The sequence below is a fragment of the Apteryx mantelli genome, chromosome 7 (genome assembly GCF_036417845.1).
Source record: "Apteryx mantelli isolate bAptMan1 chromosome 7, bAptMan1.hap1, whole genome shotgun sequence".
Taxonomy (NCBI): Eukaryota; Metazoa; Chordata; class Aves; order Apterygiformes; family Apterygidae; genus Apteryx; species Apteryx mantelli.
In genome coordinates this window covers 24404365-24418842 of record NC_089984.1, presented here as the reverse complement: position 1 = coordinate 24418842, position 14478 = coordinate 24404365, and the positions used below count along the sequence as shown (strand labels likewise).

General features: G+C 41.4%; 1 protein-coding gene across 1 annotated transcript; it reads left to right on the top strand.

The window, feature by feature from the left end:
• The first annotated feature begins 82 nt into the window (after positions 1-82).
• On the top strand, positions 83-5361 carry LOC106497809 (bone morphogenetic protein 2-like). Its single transcript, XM_067299603.1, has 5 exons — positions 83-389; positions 689-828; positions 2222-2338; positions 3538-3739; positions 4910-5361. The coding sequence occupies exons 1-5, from the start codon at positions 83-85 to the stop codon at positions 5359-5361; spliced, it is 1218 nt and encodes a 405-aa protein (XP_067155704.1).
• The last annotated feature ends 9117 nt before the right edge of the window (positions 5362-14478 follow it).

Sequence of the window (14478 nt, the reverse complement as noted above, 5' to 3'; positions counted from 1 at the left end):
GGCGGCCGCGGCTCGGGCTGCCCGCAGGGTCCCCGCCGCCGCGGGGGCCGCGCAGCGCCGCCCGCCGGGGCCGCAGCCGGCCATGGGGCTGGGGCCGGCGCTGTGCCTGTGCCTGTGCCTGTGCCTGTGCCTGTCCTGGCTGCTGAGCCGGCCCCCGGCGGCGGCGGGGCTGCCGCTGGCCCCCGGGCCGCGGGAGGAGGTGCTGGCGGCCGCCCTGCAGCGGCTGCGGGAGGTCTTCGACATCGAGGAGCTGCCGCCCGACGTGCTGCCCCGCAAGAAGCCGCCCCAGTTCATGGTGGACCTCTTCAACAAGGTGGCGGACGCCAACGGCATCACCCGGGCCCCCGGCCTGCTGCAGGGCAACGTGGTGCGGAGCTTCGAGGACCGAGGTGAGCCGGGGCCGGGGCCGGGGCGAGGCGGCCGCGGGGCCGGGCAGCCGCGAAGGAGCCGTTTCCCTCTTCCCGCAGCAGGGTTTTCACGTTTCCCACGCGGGGACGTGCCTCCATGCCGCTTGCTTAGGGATTTATTTGGGCGTGCTGCGGGGAGCCGTTTTTACTTTCCACCTCGGGTCCGCTGTTACCAGTTTTAACACACTTTTGAACAGATCTGACTACCACTACGGAAAACATAATGGTGTATTTTATCTTTTGAGAGCTTAAACTGTTCCTGAAGCATGTTCTGTTCCCAGTTCACGTAGATCAGTATCACTTCTACTTCGACATCAGCGCGATTGAGAAAGGCGAACAGATGCTGAAAGCCGAGTTCAGAGTTTTCAAGCTGAAGAAGAAAGCCATGGCTAGGAGATCTGATTTGCCACACTTTTGCAAAGTAAGTGGGGAAATAATCTGTCAATTAAGTATTCGCTTGTGCTTTTATTGTTAATAATACTGAAAGAAAATGAGAAGGAGCGAAGTGGCAAGTGTGACCATTTACCAGATAAACCTGTTTTACTTTTGTTTGCTTGTTTATCATCCTCAAAGTAGAAGGCAGTTTCTTTCTTTGCCTCCAGCATGCAAAGAAGTGCATGCAAGGTTTTGGGTTAGGCAGTATGCTGTCCTTTTCACTATCTGGTGGTAAGCTATCCCTAAACATACCAAAGTCATCGCACAATCTACAGTTTTATCTTGGTAAAACTGACAGGGCATTTTTGCTTAAAAATTAGTTCAGACCGTAGCCATACGTTTCAGAGTATTGAGATATTTTGAAACCCAGATTCAAATTTGTCTGCTTGCACCACTCAGATATATAGATATAGATAGATAGATAAATAGATAGATAAAATCATCATAACAGGGATTCATAGGAAAATAGGGTGGATGAGTACTCTGGAGTTCAGTTCATCTGTTCCAAAAGCTGGGGTCAGACTTTTTGCAAACTTGAGGACACAGGCGCAGAGTAACAGGAGATTTAGATAGCGTCATATATTCAAAAGAGAAAAGGATGGTCAGGATATTTTTATATGTGCTTTATATACTTCTTTTTGATACTATTTTCTTAATGCTTGGGGATTATGTGCAACTACAAATGCTATGCTGCGTATTTCATGTTTTCATTATGATCTGAAAATAAATACGCTCTGATTTGTTAGGCTGTAATTCCACAAACAATAAAAGCCATCAAAGTAAGCAAATACTTCTTCCTTCCCCACCCCTCAGTGTCTTGTCTTGATCCCACCCTGCAGTGTTCCTTCCATGTAGCACAAGCATTTGAGTAGCCACAAAAGTTCCCTAATTCACATGAAAACTAACCTGCAAGAAAGAAAGAAAGAAAGAAAAAAAAGTTTCTACTTGGATCTGTTTTCTGGTGCAGTTCACCACTCTGTCACACAAATGCTTGTGTCACCCCCCAGGATGGGTAGAGGGCAGGGGTAGTTTTCCTTGTGCTTGTGGTGCTCGCTTAACACTTAGTTAGTAGTAAAATTGGCTGCTGATTAAAGGTAAATACATATAATATAGTAGCAAACAAGTACTCATTCAGAGTGAGACCGTATGTTTAAATGGTCTAGTATCCTACCTCTGAACACATCTAACAGTAGATGTATGTACCTGTACTTACTTTCCTGTTAAGCTGGCTAAAAGCAGCTTTTTGCCTAGTTTGGGACCCCAGAATAGCTATCCAGCTGTGATGTGGCAGAAATGAATATAATCTCGATTCTCATCTTTTTGCTGAAAAAAAAACAACAATTATTTTCATCCAGTTTTGTTGTATTGCTCTTTTCAAGGTGGAAGTGTATGAACTCTTGGAGAGTGGAAGTAAGCCACAGAAAAAACAGCTCATCTCATCAAGATTATTGTCCTTGTACACGGAGGGCTGGGAGGTGTTCAATGTCACACAGACAGTAAGCAGAGAAATTCGACTTTCATTTTTAATTCAAAATCTGTTATGAGAATGGTCAGGTCGCAACTCCAACGTTGCCTTTATGCTGGGTCAAGCCAAGCTCCAGGGCAGCAGCAAAGAGATAAACTTTCCTTCTACACTCAGAGGTACACGTGGTGCTACCTAAATTAAAGGAGAAATGTTTATTTGTTGTTGGCAGCACAGACATGATGAGAATCGAGTAACCAAAACCCAGTCAACAGGGACATGAGGCCAAACATGTCACTGTGATTAAAACATGTTAGTGCTGATGCTGCCAAAGTAGATGACATTGTTTGTGGGACAAGAGTAGGTTTTAGTTTTTCTTTCTTATCCTCATGGTATTACTACAGAGCAGATGTGTGGTTGTTTTGGTGCTTTAACATTGTGTTTCTGGAATTTATCATGTTTGGATTGTTTTTCATTTTAACTTCAGCTGTAAAATTCCTAATTTTTTAGTTTAAAGATTTGTCTTGTAGATATCCTTAAACTATCAGTATCTGAATTCCTTTTAATAGCAAATAAACAGAGTTTAAAAAAAAAAGTCTCGGGTTTAAATATATAATCTCTGATAGTGTTTTTAATTGTTCAAGCTTTAAGATCAGATTCAACAGAGTGCTTGGCTGATTGGCAGAGTTGCATCTTAGGTCACAGTAGCCTTGCTTGAGAATGACCTGGCTTTATCTATTAGCTTGCAGTTATAACAATTAGATAAAGTAAATTTGCTTGATTGCAAGCTAATTTCTTCAAATGCCATGTATGTGTGAGATTTAAATGAGTTTTAGTGCTATGGAAAATCTGGAGAGTTCATGTTATCCTGTAACTAAGATTACTAGGGAAAATAAAGTTCTGGCTAAAACTGGGAAAGATTCAATTTTAATGTTAATTTTTTAACTCCTAGACTCATCTATTCACTAGAAATTATCAGAAAATTAATTATTTTCCTGTAAATATAATTTTGGGGATATATACTGTATTTTGTATTTTTAAATGTTGAATTATTGGCTTAAACACTAAACTCAATTCAGTCTTAACTGTACCGCCACCTCACTTCTGTGATAATATATGTATGTTCTTACACTGTCATAGCCTGTTCCCTTTTCTCAATATGAACATTGCTTAATCCTAATGCTGTAATGGGATTGTTGAAACAATATTTTCTCATCTCCTTTTCATTACCAGGTTTCCAAATGGGTTGGAAACAGCAGCTCCAACCATGGCTTTTTGATAACTACAACACATGTATTCAACAACAGAATTGAGCACAACCTGGTGAAGTTTGCTAAGAGCCAGGGATCTCTGCAGGAGAGTAGAAATGCTCTCCTTGTCCTCTTCACAAACAGCCACAAACGGAGGTCTTCCAGCTTTGTACCCTCTTCCACAAGTAGGTTCACAGAACAGCAGCTCTGTTTTAGAATATGAAATTCCTATTCATCTTCTGTTACCTTCTGCTACTTGATATATACCTCATCTCAGTATTTACTTGCAGTGTTGAATCCCTGTCCAGTTTTATGACTGACCAGAGTTTGCTTTGATACAGTTCTTACTAGCAGGTTACTCAAGACCTTTAAGTCATCTCTACCCTCAAAAAAAAAAAAAAAAGGTATTTGCAGGGAATATTCAAAGTTGAGTTTGATTTATTTTGCTTGTAAAAGGACAGGAATTTATACATATATACGTATATTTGTTGTGGTGAAAACTGTAGATTCAGTTTAGGCTAGAAACCTCAGTGACCTGGAAAACTTTGTGAAAATGCTGGTAATGCGACTGAAAGTAGAGTTATTAAGTGCGGTTTTCAAGAGTGGAAGGGGTTGTTAGATAAGCAGCTTAAACCTCTCTGTCCTTGGCTTGGTTTTTAAGCACCTATTTAACTTCAGTGACTAATTAGTATTGTTACTAAAGGCTGTTTTCATCAAAGACAACACCCTCATCCTTAAATTACAGAACAGTCTCTTACTGCTCCCACTGGTATCCCAATAAAACCAAATAAGGCTGAATTTTACAGCCTGATACATGTAAAGGGGAAGAGCTAGGAGGAGGGGCAAAAATGATTCTGTTTCATGTCTGGAGATTTTGGGGGGGAGGGAGGAGCAAATGATTGCATTTGCATATTAGGAAGAAACTAGTTAAGACTTGCATGGATATTAAGAGCCAGATGGTGAAATTGATTAAAAAAATGAGGCTGACCTGTTGAGTTTTGTTTTCAAATGAAAATTATTATAGTGAAATCCTAGATCCTGATTTAATCAGTAGCAAGTTTTGTGTGAGGTACTATGCTGGGATTTTTGCTTTATGTTTCTGCTGAGCTGTGGCTTTTCAGGCCACAAAAGGGGGGTTCCCTTTTGGGGAAGATGGGCAGTTTGTGAAATACAGCTGAAATGGTAATGGAATACACACACCTTTCAGCACTTTCATAGTTTGTCGTTTTAGAATCCATTCTGAAGATTTTGATGTAAATTCATGAGATAGACTTTCTTGTAGAACAGTTAATTCACTGTGCTTAGAAAAGAAATGGATTTCTTTTGAGAAAGGTTAACGTACAACTCCCTTTCAGAAACAGAGCTGAACCCTGCCAGAAATAACGCTTTGTTACATGTGCCTCGCCAAACTCATGTCAATGAAAACAGCAATGCAAGCATGAGCAGGAGACCTCGGGCTGCTGCATTGCCTTCCACCAAAAGCCAGGTAACGGCATGTCACCGAAGGGAACTCTACGTTGACTTCCGTGCTATTGGCTGGTCAGGATGGATCATTTACCCAAGTGGATACAATGCATTTTATTGCAGAGGAACCTGTCTGTTCCCCTTAGGGGAAAGTCAAAATGCAACCAACCATGCCACTGTCCAGTCCATAGTCCATACACTTAAGTTGTCTCAAGATATTAGCACACCGTGCTGTGTGCCAGATGAATTGAAGTCCCTCAATCTTCTCTACTTTGATGACAAAGAGAATGTGGTTCTTAAAAATTATAAAGACATGGTGGCAACAAGGTGTGGATGTCATTAACAGGGCCTCTCTCTTTTTTTTTTTTCTTTGTCTACATTTGACATGTACCTGGATTCAGTACCCCATTTGCTGCTGAAGATATTGAGGGAAATGGCATTTCAAATTATGGGGCAGGAGAACCAGAAGCTCAGCTGTGCTTCAAATCCTTCTACCCCCACCATGGCCATGTGGAAAGAAGTGTAAGGCTGGCTTTCAAAGAGCTTCTAGTGGGTGTGCTGACCTGCATGGAAAGCAGTTTGACTGCCTAAGAGCCAGGGGAAGCCATGAGAAACTGGAACTTGATATATAAAAGAATCCAAACACATTAAGTGAACATTCAAATTAAGATCCTGTTTAGTATATTGAGGCATCTCAACAGGCTCCTCCTGCCTCAGACCAAGACAGGGATGCAGGTCCCTCAGTAACAGAACGTTATTCAGCTTTGGCGGCATGATCCAATGAGGTTGTACACTCTTACACAGAGCTTTGAGAATGCGTGTTTGCTCAGAGCTCTCATCAGAGGCCTCTTCCATCTGCAATTCATGCATTTGCCAGAAATGCACTTCACCCCACTTTTCTATCTGCAGTCCTACTGAATGCAGAGGGACTTGCAAGAAATAAGTCCTCTGGGACTTGCTGGCCACCAAGAAATCCAAAGGAACACACAGCTAGTAGCTATCTGGGAATTAGGAAACCTGACCTTGGGATTGCTCTTCTGTACGGTGAAGGGCCAGCCAGTCCCCCTCTTTATATTCATTTTCTTCCACCATGCTCTGCTGTGGCTGTTCAGCTGTCTGTGGGGAAACAGTCTGTCTTTCAGTGTGTGTTTGTACAGTGGCTGTACAGTGGGATCCTCAGCTTGGCTAGGAACCTGTATAGTATAGGAGGAAGGAAGAAAAAGAGCAAACTTTGGAGGTCTGTGAGAACATGTTGGATGCTGCCCTGGTCCTGTATCTAAGGAAAGTTTGATGGGAGATGCTCACTGATACTTCCCTTTCATTTTTCCGTGGCACATAGGACACAGGCATGGAAGGGGACCCCTGAGGTCTTCATGTCTTGTTACATTTTAATGCAGGTAATCAGACCATAGCAGTTCCTCAGTCAAATGACTGAGTTGTAACTTAAGCCCAGTTAGGTTTCTTGCCTCCATTACTCATTGAAGGAGGCTGACACCTGACAGAATGTGACACCTCCCATGGGTAGAAACTTTATGGAGAATTTTTTACTACAGTGAGATGAAAAAAGGACCAGAAAAATATTTATGTAAATGTTTTTCTGTAAATACCGATTCCTGTAATAAATTTATTTTTATTTAAAACCCAAATATTTGGAGTATATTAACTTAATCTGTTATATAAAATTAATTTTCAAATAAAAGTATATAATGTAACATTGGTCTGTTTTGTCACGCTGTATTTGAACCTTCTTCCTAAAGTTGTGGATCAAATTCTTTCTGGAGGAGAGGTCATTCCCAATGGCTTCAATGAGCATTGAATCAAACCTTCTGCCTCCATGTCAGAATATAATGGATAAGTAAAATAAGCTTCCCTTCAGGCAGGATCCAGTAATTATTCCTGAGGCAAAACTCACATTGAAGCTTCTTGTAACTCTCAGGTGAACGAGGCATGGAGATTAAGCCCTTTAGAGTTGGACACATTTGGTGTTTATGAATTTCACATCCCTGAGATGCTTTCCCTTTTCTTGGTGTTTAAGGCCTTATTTGCACACATATTGTGATATCTTGGAATGCTTTCATTAAAATTGCAGTAAGTTAGAAAGCAAGAACAAAAGAAATGCTGTTATTCACGCGTGATAATATGTGGATGAGAAAACTGTGTCCTGTATGTGTAGGCCAGACGTACTTACTTGGACATACAGCCTGCAACAGTGTGGGGTGGAGGAGCCTGAGCAAGGCAAGAATTAGAAAGGACGCTGTGCAAATGTGCATGGGTGAATGTGGAGATAAAGGGTTTCTCCCACATAGTTTCTTCTCTGAAAGGTGACAAAGGCTGTTTTAAGTAGTCAGCAGAGATTAGACACTGCAATGTCAGAACAGACCTGACAATGACAAAGAGTAGGACTGAAATTGCTCAGGTTGAAGGTATTGGGAGCAGCAGTTAAGGCAAAGGACTCTCTGCTCAGTCCAGGTTAGAAGAGACAGTGGAGCATTCAGAAACCTTGTATCTGTTAGGGATAAAAATCTTGATTCCTCCAAGCCAGAAAAATCAAACTGCATGATAGGGCTTCTGTATTTCCATCCAACAGACTGCTGGTACACCTGTGGGTGTGTGAGCTATACTGGACAGGAACAGAGAGTGCAGTACATCTGAAAGTTTCAGACCTGCTGTATGTGCCCAGTATGAGAGGACCAAAGCATTCATCCTTTCTGCAGAAAAAAAACATCATTTCCATGCTGACCACACTGCCTGGTATTCAGGATTCCCAGGCAAATGGCCAAAATCTTTGCCTGGGTAAAATTTCTGGGTAGAACTAAAAAAAAAAGACAATATATGGTCACCTTAGTAAGGTGAAATACAAGCCTAGTAGCTGGGTAGTGCTAACTACTTGGGTTAATGGGGCCATTAGCCACTCCCAGCCATTGGATTCAGTGCTAGTGGCAAAGGGACTTGGAAAGAGTAAAGGGTCATAATCTCGCCTTACTGATTTATTTCCCAGGTTGCTGTTTTGCTGTATTTCCCTTTTACTGCAAAAGTGTCTGTGGCATTTTAAGTCTGTAGAAACCATAGCTTGGCACTGGGAAAATGTGTCTATAGTGAAAGTCCAGGCAAGGTCATTTCTGGAAGGTGACTTCGACTGATGTTATCTATGCTTGTTTTAGTAGAGATCCTTCGAAATGAAGCCAAAAGTTTTCACTGTGAAGTAATGCTGGGAGAAGGACTGTGTTTGGAACGTACTGGCTGATACAGCTTCTGCATCCAGCGCACTCCAGTTTTATGTCTGTAACACGACAAATGCTTCTTCTAGCACCATCAGTAGCGTATCTGCTACATCCTTCACTGCCCAACTCAGAGAATTACCTATTTTTTTTCAGGCTATCTTAATGGGTTTCTTCCTGTTTCAGATGCCAGAAAAAAAAGGCAGATTTTTCCATTGAAAAGCAGGTATAATTAATAAATAAATGATGGGCACATTGAATATTAGCTAACAGTGCTGCACCACAATAGGTGAAATATGCACAGTCAAGCTAGAAGCTCTCAGTAGTTTTGCACACATTAAATTATTATTTTTTTCTGCACCACTCAACATAGTCTCATTATGCCCCATTAAACCCTGATAATTAAAACAAAATATATTGGAATTGTTTATCCTGGACTTTGTAAGGAAATGAGGTTCATAATAATGCCAAGGGAAAAAATTTACACTACACCAGGACTTGTAATTAGAATAACAATTAAGCACAAGTCAGGCCCTGTTTTTTTTTTTTTGGATAAAAGTACATTTTCTTGCTATTATTTAACTGGAATGAATAAGAACACCAAAATAAGAAATACTGCACTTTGGAGCCTTGGTTTAATCACAGCACCATATGTTTAGATGGCATACAAAAAGCAGCAGCTAGGGTTTTGGAGGGAATAGACTGAGTCTCCAGAATGGACAGTCTGGAAAAGAACCAGTAATGCAGTCAGGTTATCCATTATTATTCCTTTTTAATCACAACAGCAACAAGAGAAAGTGAGAGCAATAGCAAAACCCCTTTGGGATAGATGCTGTGCAGATACCAATTAAGGACACACCTAACCCTGAAGAGCTCACCCTGTAAATAGCGGAAACAAAAGGGAGTGACTGCAGAGCTCACATACAGGGTACCCCTATGAGCTATCTACATCCAAGAGACTGAAATTCAGAGGTAAACAGAGGAGATCCCTATATGAAAGTCATGGCTGGGAGCAGCATGCCCTAGTACCCGTTCACGCTGGTGGATCTGCATGCGTTCAGCTGCGCACGCGGGGTTGCTGGCTGGGTCTCTCCCAGACCATGAGTCTTTGCATTATCTCCACTGCACGGGATCAGTGTGACATCTGTTATTTTCCTCTGGTAAATCACACAACTTGCCCTTTACTCCTACAGGCTCATGGAAAGCAGGCTTTCAGAGGCGGAAAGACTCAGTCAGTGCCTTGCAAGAGAATCCAGCCCTATGGTAAAGCTATAGGGCTATGCCCTATCCCATAGTACAGATGTTGGCCCAGGTTTGGAAGTAAAGAGACCCAGGTATGTCAGGTGTGAGTGATGATACTAATTAATGCTTGGGGTGAGGAGAGCACAAAACCTATAGGCCAAGGCAGCACTGCAGTGGGATGTAGGTGGGACCTGGGTATGTTGTGAGGGAAAGCTAATGGCAAAAGGGGCACAAATCCACAAGAGAGCAGACTTCCATAGGTCTCCTGCTTGTAGAGGTATTGGTTTTAAGGGATTTTTGTGGTGCTCCTTGTGATGCAGATAATGGGAATGTGCTTGCTGGCACTGAAGAGTGGGGAGAGATATGCTGGGGATGTCCTGGTGGCTGCTAAGGCAGAAGGGATTGGCCTGGTGTAACCGGTTGGGGTGGTTTCCTTTGTGAGGAGGAGGCTAACTTAAACCTGCTGCTTGAGGAAGCTGGAGCACATGCAGTGCTGTAACCAGCTGACAGGCCTATGCTCTATTCTCTCTACTCTGTGGACCTTGAAAATGATATTCAGCATGGAGCATCCAGTCAGGAAGGGTCTGAGTTGTTTCCAAACTGACTGGGGTAGTTATTATGGTTATGGCCTTACGTTCCTTGCAGGAAAAGTGGCATGTGTGTGATTTACTTGAAGGATCTGCAGAGGGTAGTATTTGGTTCATAGCCCTGGAGCTTTGTCTCCTGAAAGGAGGAGAGAAGCTGAGTGTCTATCATATGTCTAAGGGCCTTCTTACAGACATTGAACTCTCCAGTTCGTGTCCAGCTGAGCTCCAGATCCTTTAAGGTCATGCATGCACCCATTTGCAAATATGTACACATAAATGTTTTGCATGTTGTTCTTTCTTACGTACACTCATAGGCACGTGCATTCATGTTCATACAGAGGCACCCTCCCTCCTGGTTCATCCTAAACTGCTTCCCAAAGGATGGTGCCACTCACCCATAACTGAGGTGGAGCACTCAGGGCTAATTTGAGAACATTGCCACATCCAGGGGATGCATTTCAATGGCTTTGGACAAAAATATGTCACGCCTAGGCCGTTTGTCCCCTGCTGGTGTTGAGGTAGCTCACCTCCAGGGAGAGTAGTTAGCAGGTGTGAACTGACCTTTGGTGAATGAGACAATTGTGCCTTAAAGCAGCTTATTAAATGTTTTCTTTCTTCCTCCCGGGTTTATTGCTAGAAGCCATTCACAGAATAAGAGGGTCTGCTAAATTTCTGTTGTTACAGGGATATGTGCCAGCATAGATTCATGCAGATACTAACTGCTCTAATTCAGAGCTAGATCACAGTCTGTGTTTTTTGTGTGAAAAACAAGAGCTGTAAGTTCTGCCTGCAAGTAGGAAAATTGCTTGTTACCGAAAAGTGATTGACATTTAACTGAAACCATGATTTGATGATACTGCAAATCCAATTTTAGGATCAAAAAGTGCCATGGCTTCATAACATAAAGCACTGTTATGGCATAAATCCCAATCTACTGGTTCAGAACTGCTCAAAAAATCTTGTTTTTTAACTTCGAACTATCGGTTAGAATTGTCAGGCAGCATAAAAACAGTATATAAACTTAAAAGTCAATATAAACTCTGTACTTTGTGGTTCCGCTAGGCTGAAAGAAGTAAAATTCTTTGCCCATACCTAGTCCACAACAAATTTGCTACTGAATTTGCTAAACCAGTGTTGATAGTCATGGAACCATGTCCTCAAAAGCCATAGACAAAAAAATCAATATAATTTCCAAAAACATATCTAAAATTCCCCAGATTTAAATCGCACTCAGCCTTGGTCCAGCTTTCCTGACAGGAAAAGCTTCAGAACAAAGACACAAATTCAAATTTGAAATAAAAATTACTTTAGTGCCCACACAACTATTGCAGAAAGACCTACAGGCCAAAGAGCTACTGAGAACAAAAGATCAAAATTTTCATAATAAGCAATGAATTCTAGGTCTCCATTGCCATCTTTGAGATTCCCATTTTACTGCTGGACCCAAGCTATCAGTGAAAGGTGTGGGAATTCAGCAGAACAAAATCAGTATTAGAACAGTTGATGATGTGAGAAAAAGAATGGAGGGATAGGCATTAAAACCCTGGTTTCTGGACAGAAGAGGGCAGGCATCTTCTAAGGCATCATCTCTGTTTAAAAAAATAATGCCTTGAGCATATTAGATACTCCATTCTTTATATCTAAACTAACTAAATAAGCCAATACATCTCTGGAAATTGTTTCCATTTATTTATTGAAAGTTTTGTTTTAAATATCACAAAAAGAACAGGATTATGCAGCAGGTCTGGGGAACGGAAGAACTGATTTAGTTTGACATTCATAAAATACACTTATGCTTGATTTATCAAAAACTACTCAAGAATAAATTCACAGAAAAATTTAGGTTGGAAAGGACCTCTGGAGATCATCTAATCCAACTTTCTGCTGAAAGCAGGGTTGATTTCAAAGTCGTGCTCAGGGACCTGAGCAGCTGAATTATGAATCTCCAAGGGTAGAGCTCCAACAACCTCTGTGGGCCCCTATTACAGTGCTCACCCACTCCCAGTGCGAAAATTTCTTTCCATATGTCTAATCAGAATTTCCTTCACTGCAGCTTGGGCCTGGTGCCTGTCATCCTTTCACTGTGCACATCTGCAAAGAGTCTGGCTTCATCTTCTCTCTAGCCTCTCTTTAGATAGCGGAGGACAGATGGCAATTCAATCCCCGCTTAACTTCAGGCTGAGCCTTCCTGTGGCAGGCTCTTCAGTTACTTTGATACTGGGCAGGATTGGCAGGAAATGTTTTTTCCTTATTCTGTGAGAATCAAAGCATCAAAGCAGGATCAAGCACTCAAATCAAATTTCAAAATTCTTGTATGCCAAAAAGCTGTAAGGAAAACTTTATAGATTGAAATATTTTGTAGTTCCACAATCCTTTAATCTGATTTTAGCAACATTAATTTTACATTTGTAAATAGAAATAATTTTAGGGCTTTTTTCTTTACAAGAGCATTTTGTCATTTTCAAAACTTCTATTTTTCCCCCAAAATTTCAAAAGGGAAATCTTATGAAAATAGATGCTTTTCCAGTGAACAGCTTCAGTGTTCACAGTTCAACATTTTCTGTTTAAAAACAAGGTAATTAAAATATTCAGAACAACTTCCTTTTCATTTTGGACTGCAAGAGATGTGTTCTGAGATTTGTGATTACAACTCAAATGTACATATAAAATGTGAACATAAATTTTGAAAGTGTAAGCGTAACTTGCCCAAAGTCAGGCTGAGAAAATATGTCTTGATTAAAAAAAAAAAAAGAGTTTGAACATTACAAACCCTAAATATACCCCAGAGAGTGCCAGCAGGGTTCTCTGCTCCCATCCAGCATAAATGAATTAACAGCATGACCATGGCCATTCCACTTCTGTCATTTATTGGAGGACAGCTCATGAATACCACTTGCTCCTTGAACAAGGCCAATAGGCACAAGAAGTCCATCAGCTGGTGAGAGCCCTGTGCTCCTCAAGGCCACCTAACATCTGCTTCTTCACTACATCCTATCATGAGCAATGCACTTCATGGTAACTCTTGCTCTGACTCTCCCTATATATACATATGCTCACAAGGTAGTTTATGTCCCTTCCGTTGATAGATAAGTGACCTTGCAAGTACCGTAATATGTGATAACCTGTTCCTTTGTAAGGCCCTGTCTCAAAACTTCCAGATTTATCTCACCAAATACTCCAAAGTACATGAAACAGAGATTGGACCAGTATTTTAAGGTAAGAAAATGAGGGAGAGGACACAGGAAGGGGGACGGTCTTTGTGGTCCTGGTTCAAGAAAATATGTTGGGAAAGATAAGATTCATGAAGCTGGAAGTGAAGGCTGAAAGGCTGCATGGATGGTCTCTCAATTGACTTATTTTTTAGAATGCTTTAGGACCCTGCCTCTAAATTTTGCATGGACCTTCATTGCCTTGTTCTTAAGTCCAAAGAATGTGTTATGATTTCCTCCTTCCCTTCATTCATGTAATATTCAGCTTGTTTAAATGGTTCCATCTCATTCTCTGAATCAACAAATCTCTGAACATCCGTGAATACCATTATCAGTGGTGTTTCAGTAATGTCTTTCATTAGAAATGCTCTGGTCCAGAGCATCCAGATCTTTGGAAACACCTCTAGAGGGATTTGAATGGAGAAAAGTCTAGTTCTAGTTTTTCATAGATCAAATGTGAAGAAGTAGGGCAGGAATGAACTTGACTTGAACTTTAGCCACAGTTTCATTTAAGCTGTCATCCATCCACCATGAGAAGAAGGAAAAAAAGAGGGGGAAAGCATGGTTTTATCCTTGTTTGTGCTATTTCACAGAATTAGCACAAGGAATTACATTGTTGATAGTAAGACAAAGATGTGGCTATATCTCACTTGGCCAAGAACAAGGCCATGACAGCATAAAAATGCCCATCCAACTAGCATAAACATGGTGCTGGACCATCACTGTACCCAGCTAAAGACATGAGACAGGTTTATTCTGCTAGAAAGCCTATTGCCCCTTATCTTGTTCACACAAGAAGTCTTGGAGAAGTCAAGAGATGATGACTCTGGAAAACATGAGCTCTTTTCAGAGTATCTGGAATAACCCAGGTAGTCTCTTCATAATAGTCAGTATTTTTGAAAAGTGGTCATTATTTTAGGGGCTTTATATGGATCTAGAACCTAACACTGATCAGCTATATTTGAGAATATTAGATTATTTTTCCCAAATATTGGTGCTTTGAAAGAATGTACAACAGTACAGCTGATGTAAATTTCAAGGGCCAGATCCTGCAGACTTCAAGCATCTGAAAAATTCCAAATAAAGTGATATGGCCATGGTGAAATAAGGACCACCCAAAGAGAGTGCAAACCTAAATCTGAGATATCAAGTGTCTTTCCATTTTTAACTTTGAGCTACTGTGCTCTCAAGCTTCTTGTAGCTC

Coding starts and splice junctions, on each gene's coding strand:
- LOC106497809 (XM_067299603.1), top strand. CDS start 83: ATGGGGCTGGGGCCGGCGCTGTGCCTGTGCCTGTGCCTGTGCCTGTGC. Junction 829..2,221: donor ATTTGCCACACTTTTGCAAA/GTAAGTGGGGAA, acceptor GCTCTTTTCAAG/GTGGAAGTGTATGAACTCTT. Junction 3,740..4,909: donor CTTTGTACCCTCTTCCACAA/GTAGGTTCACAG, acceptor ACTCCCTTTCAG/AAACAGAGCTGAACCCTGCC.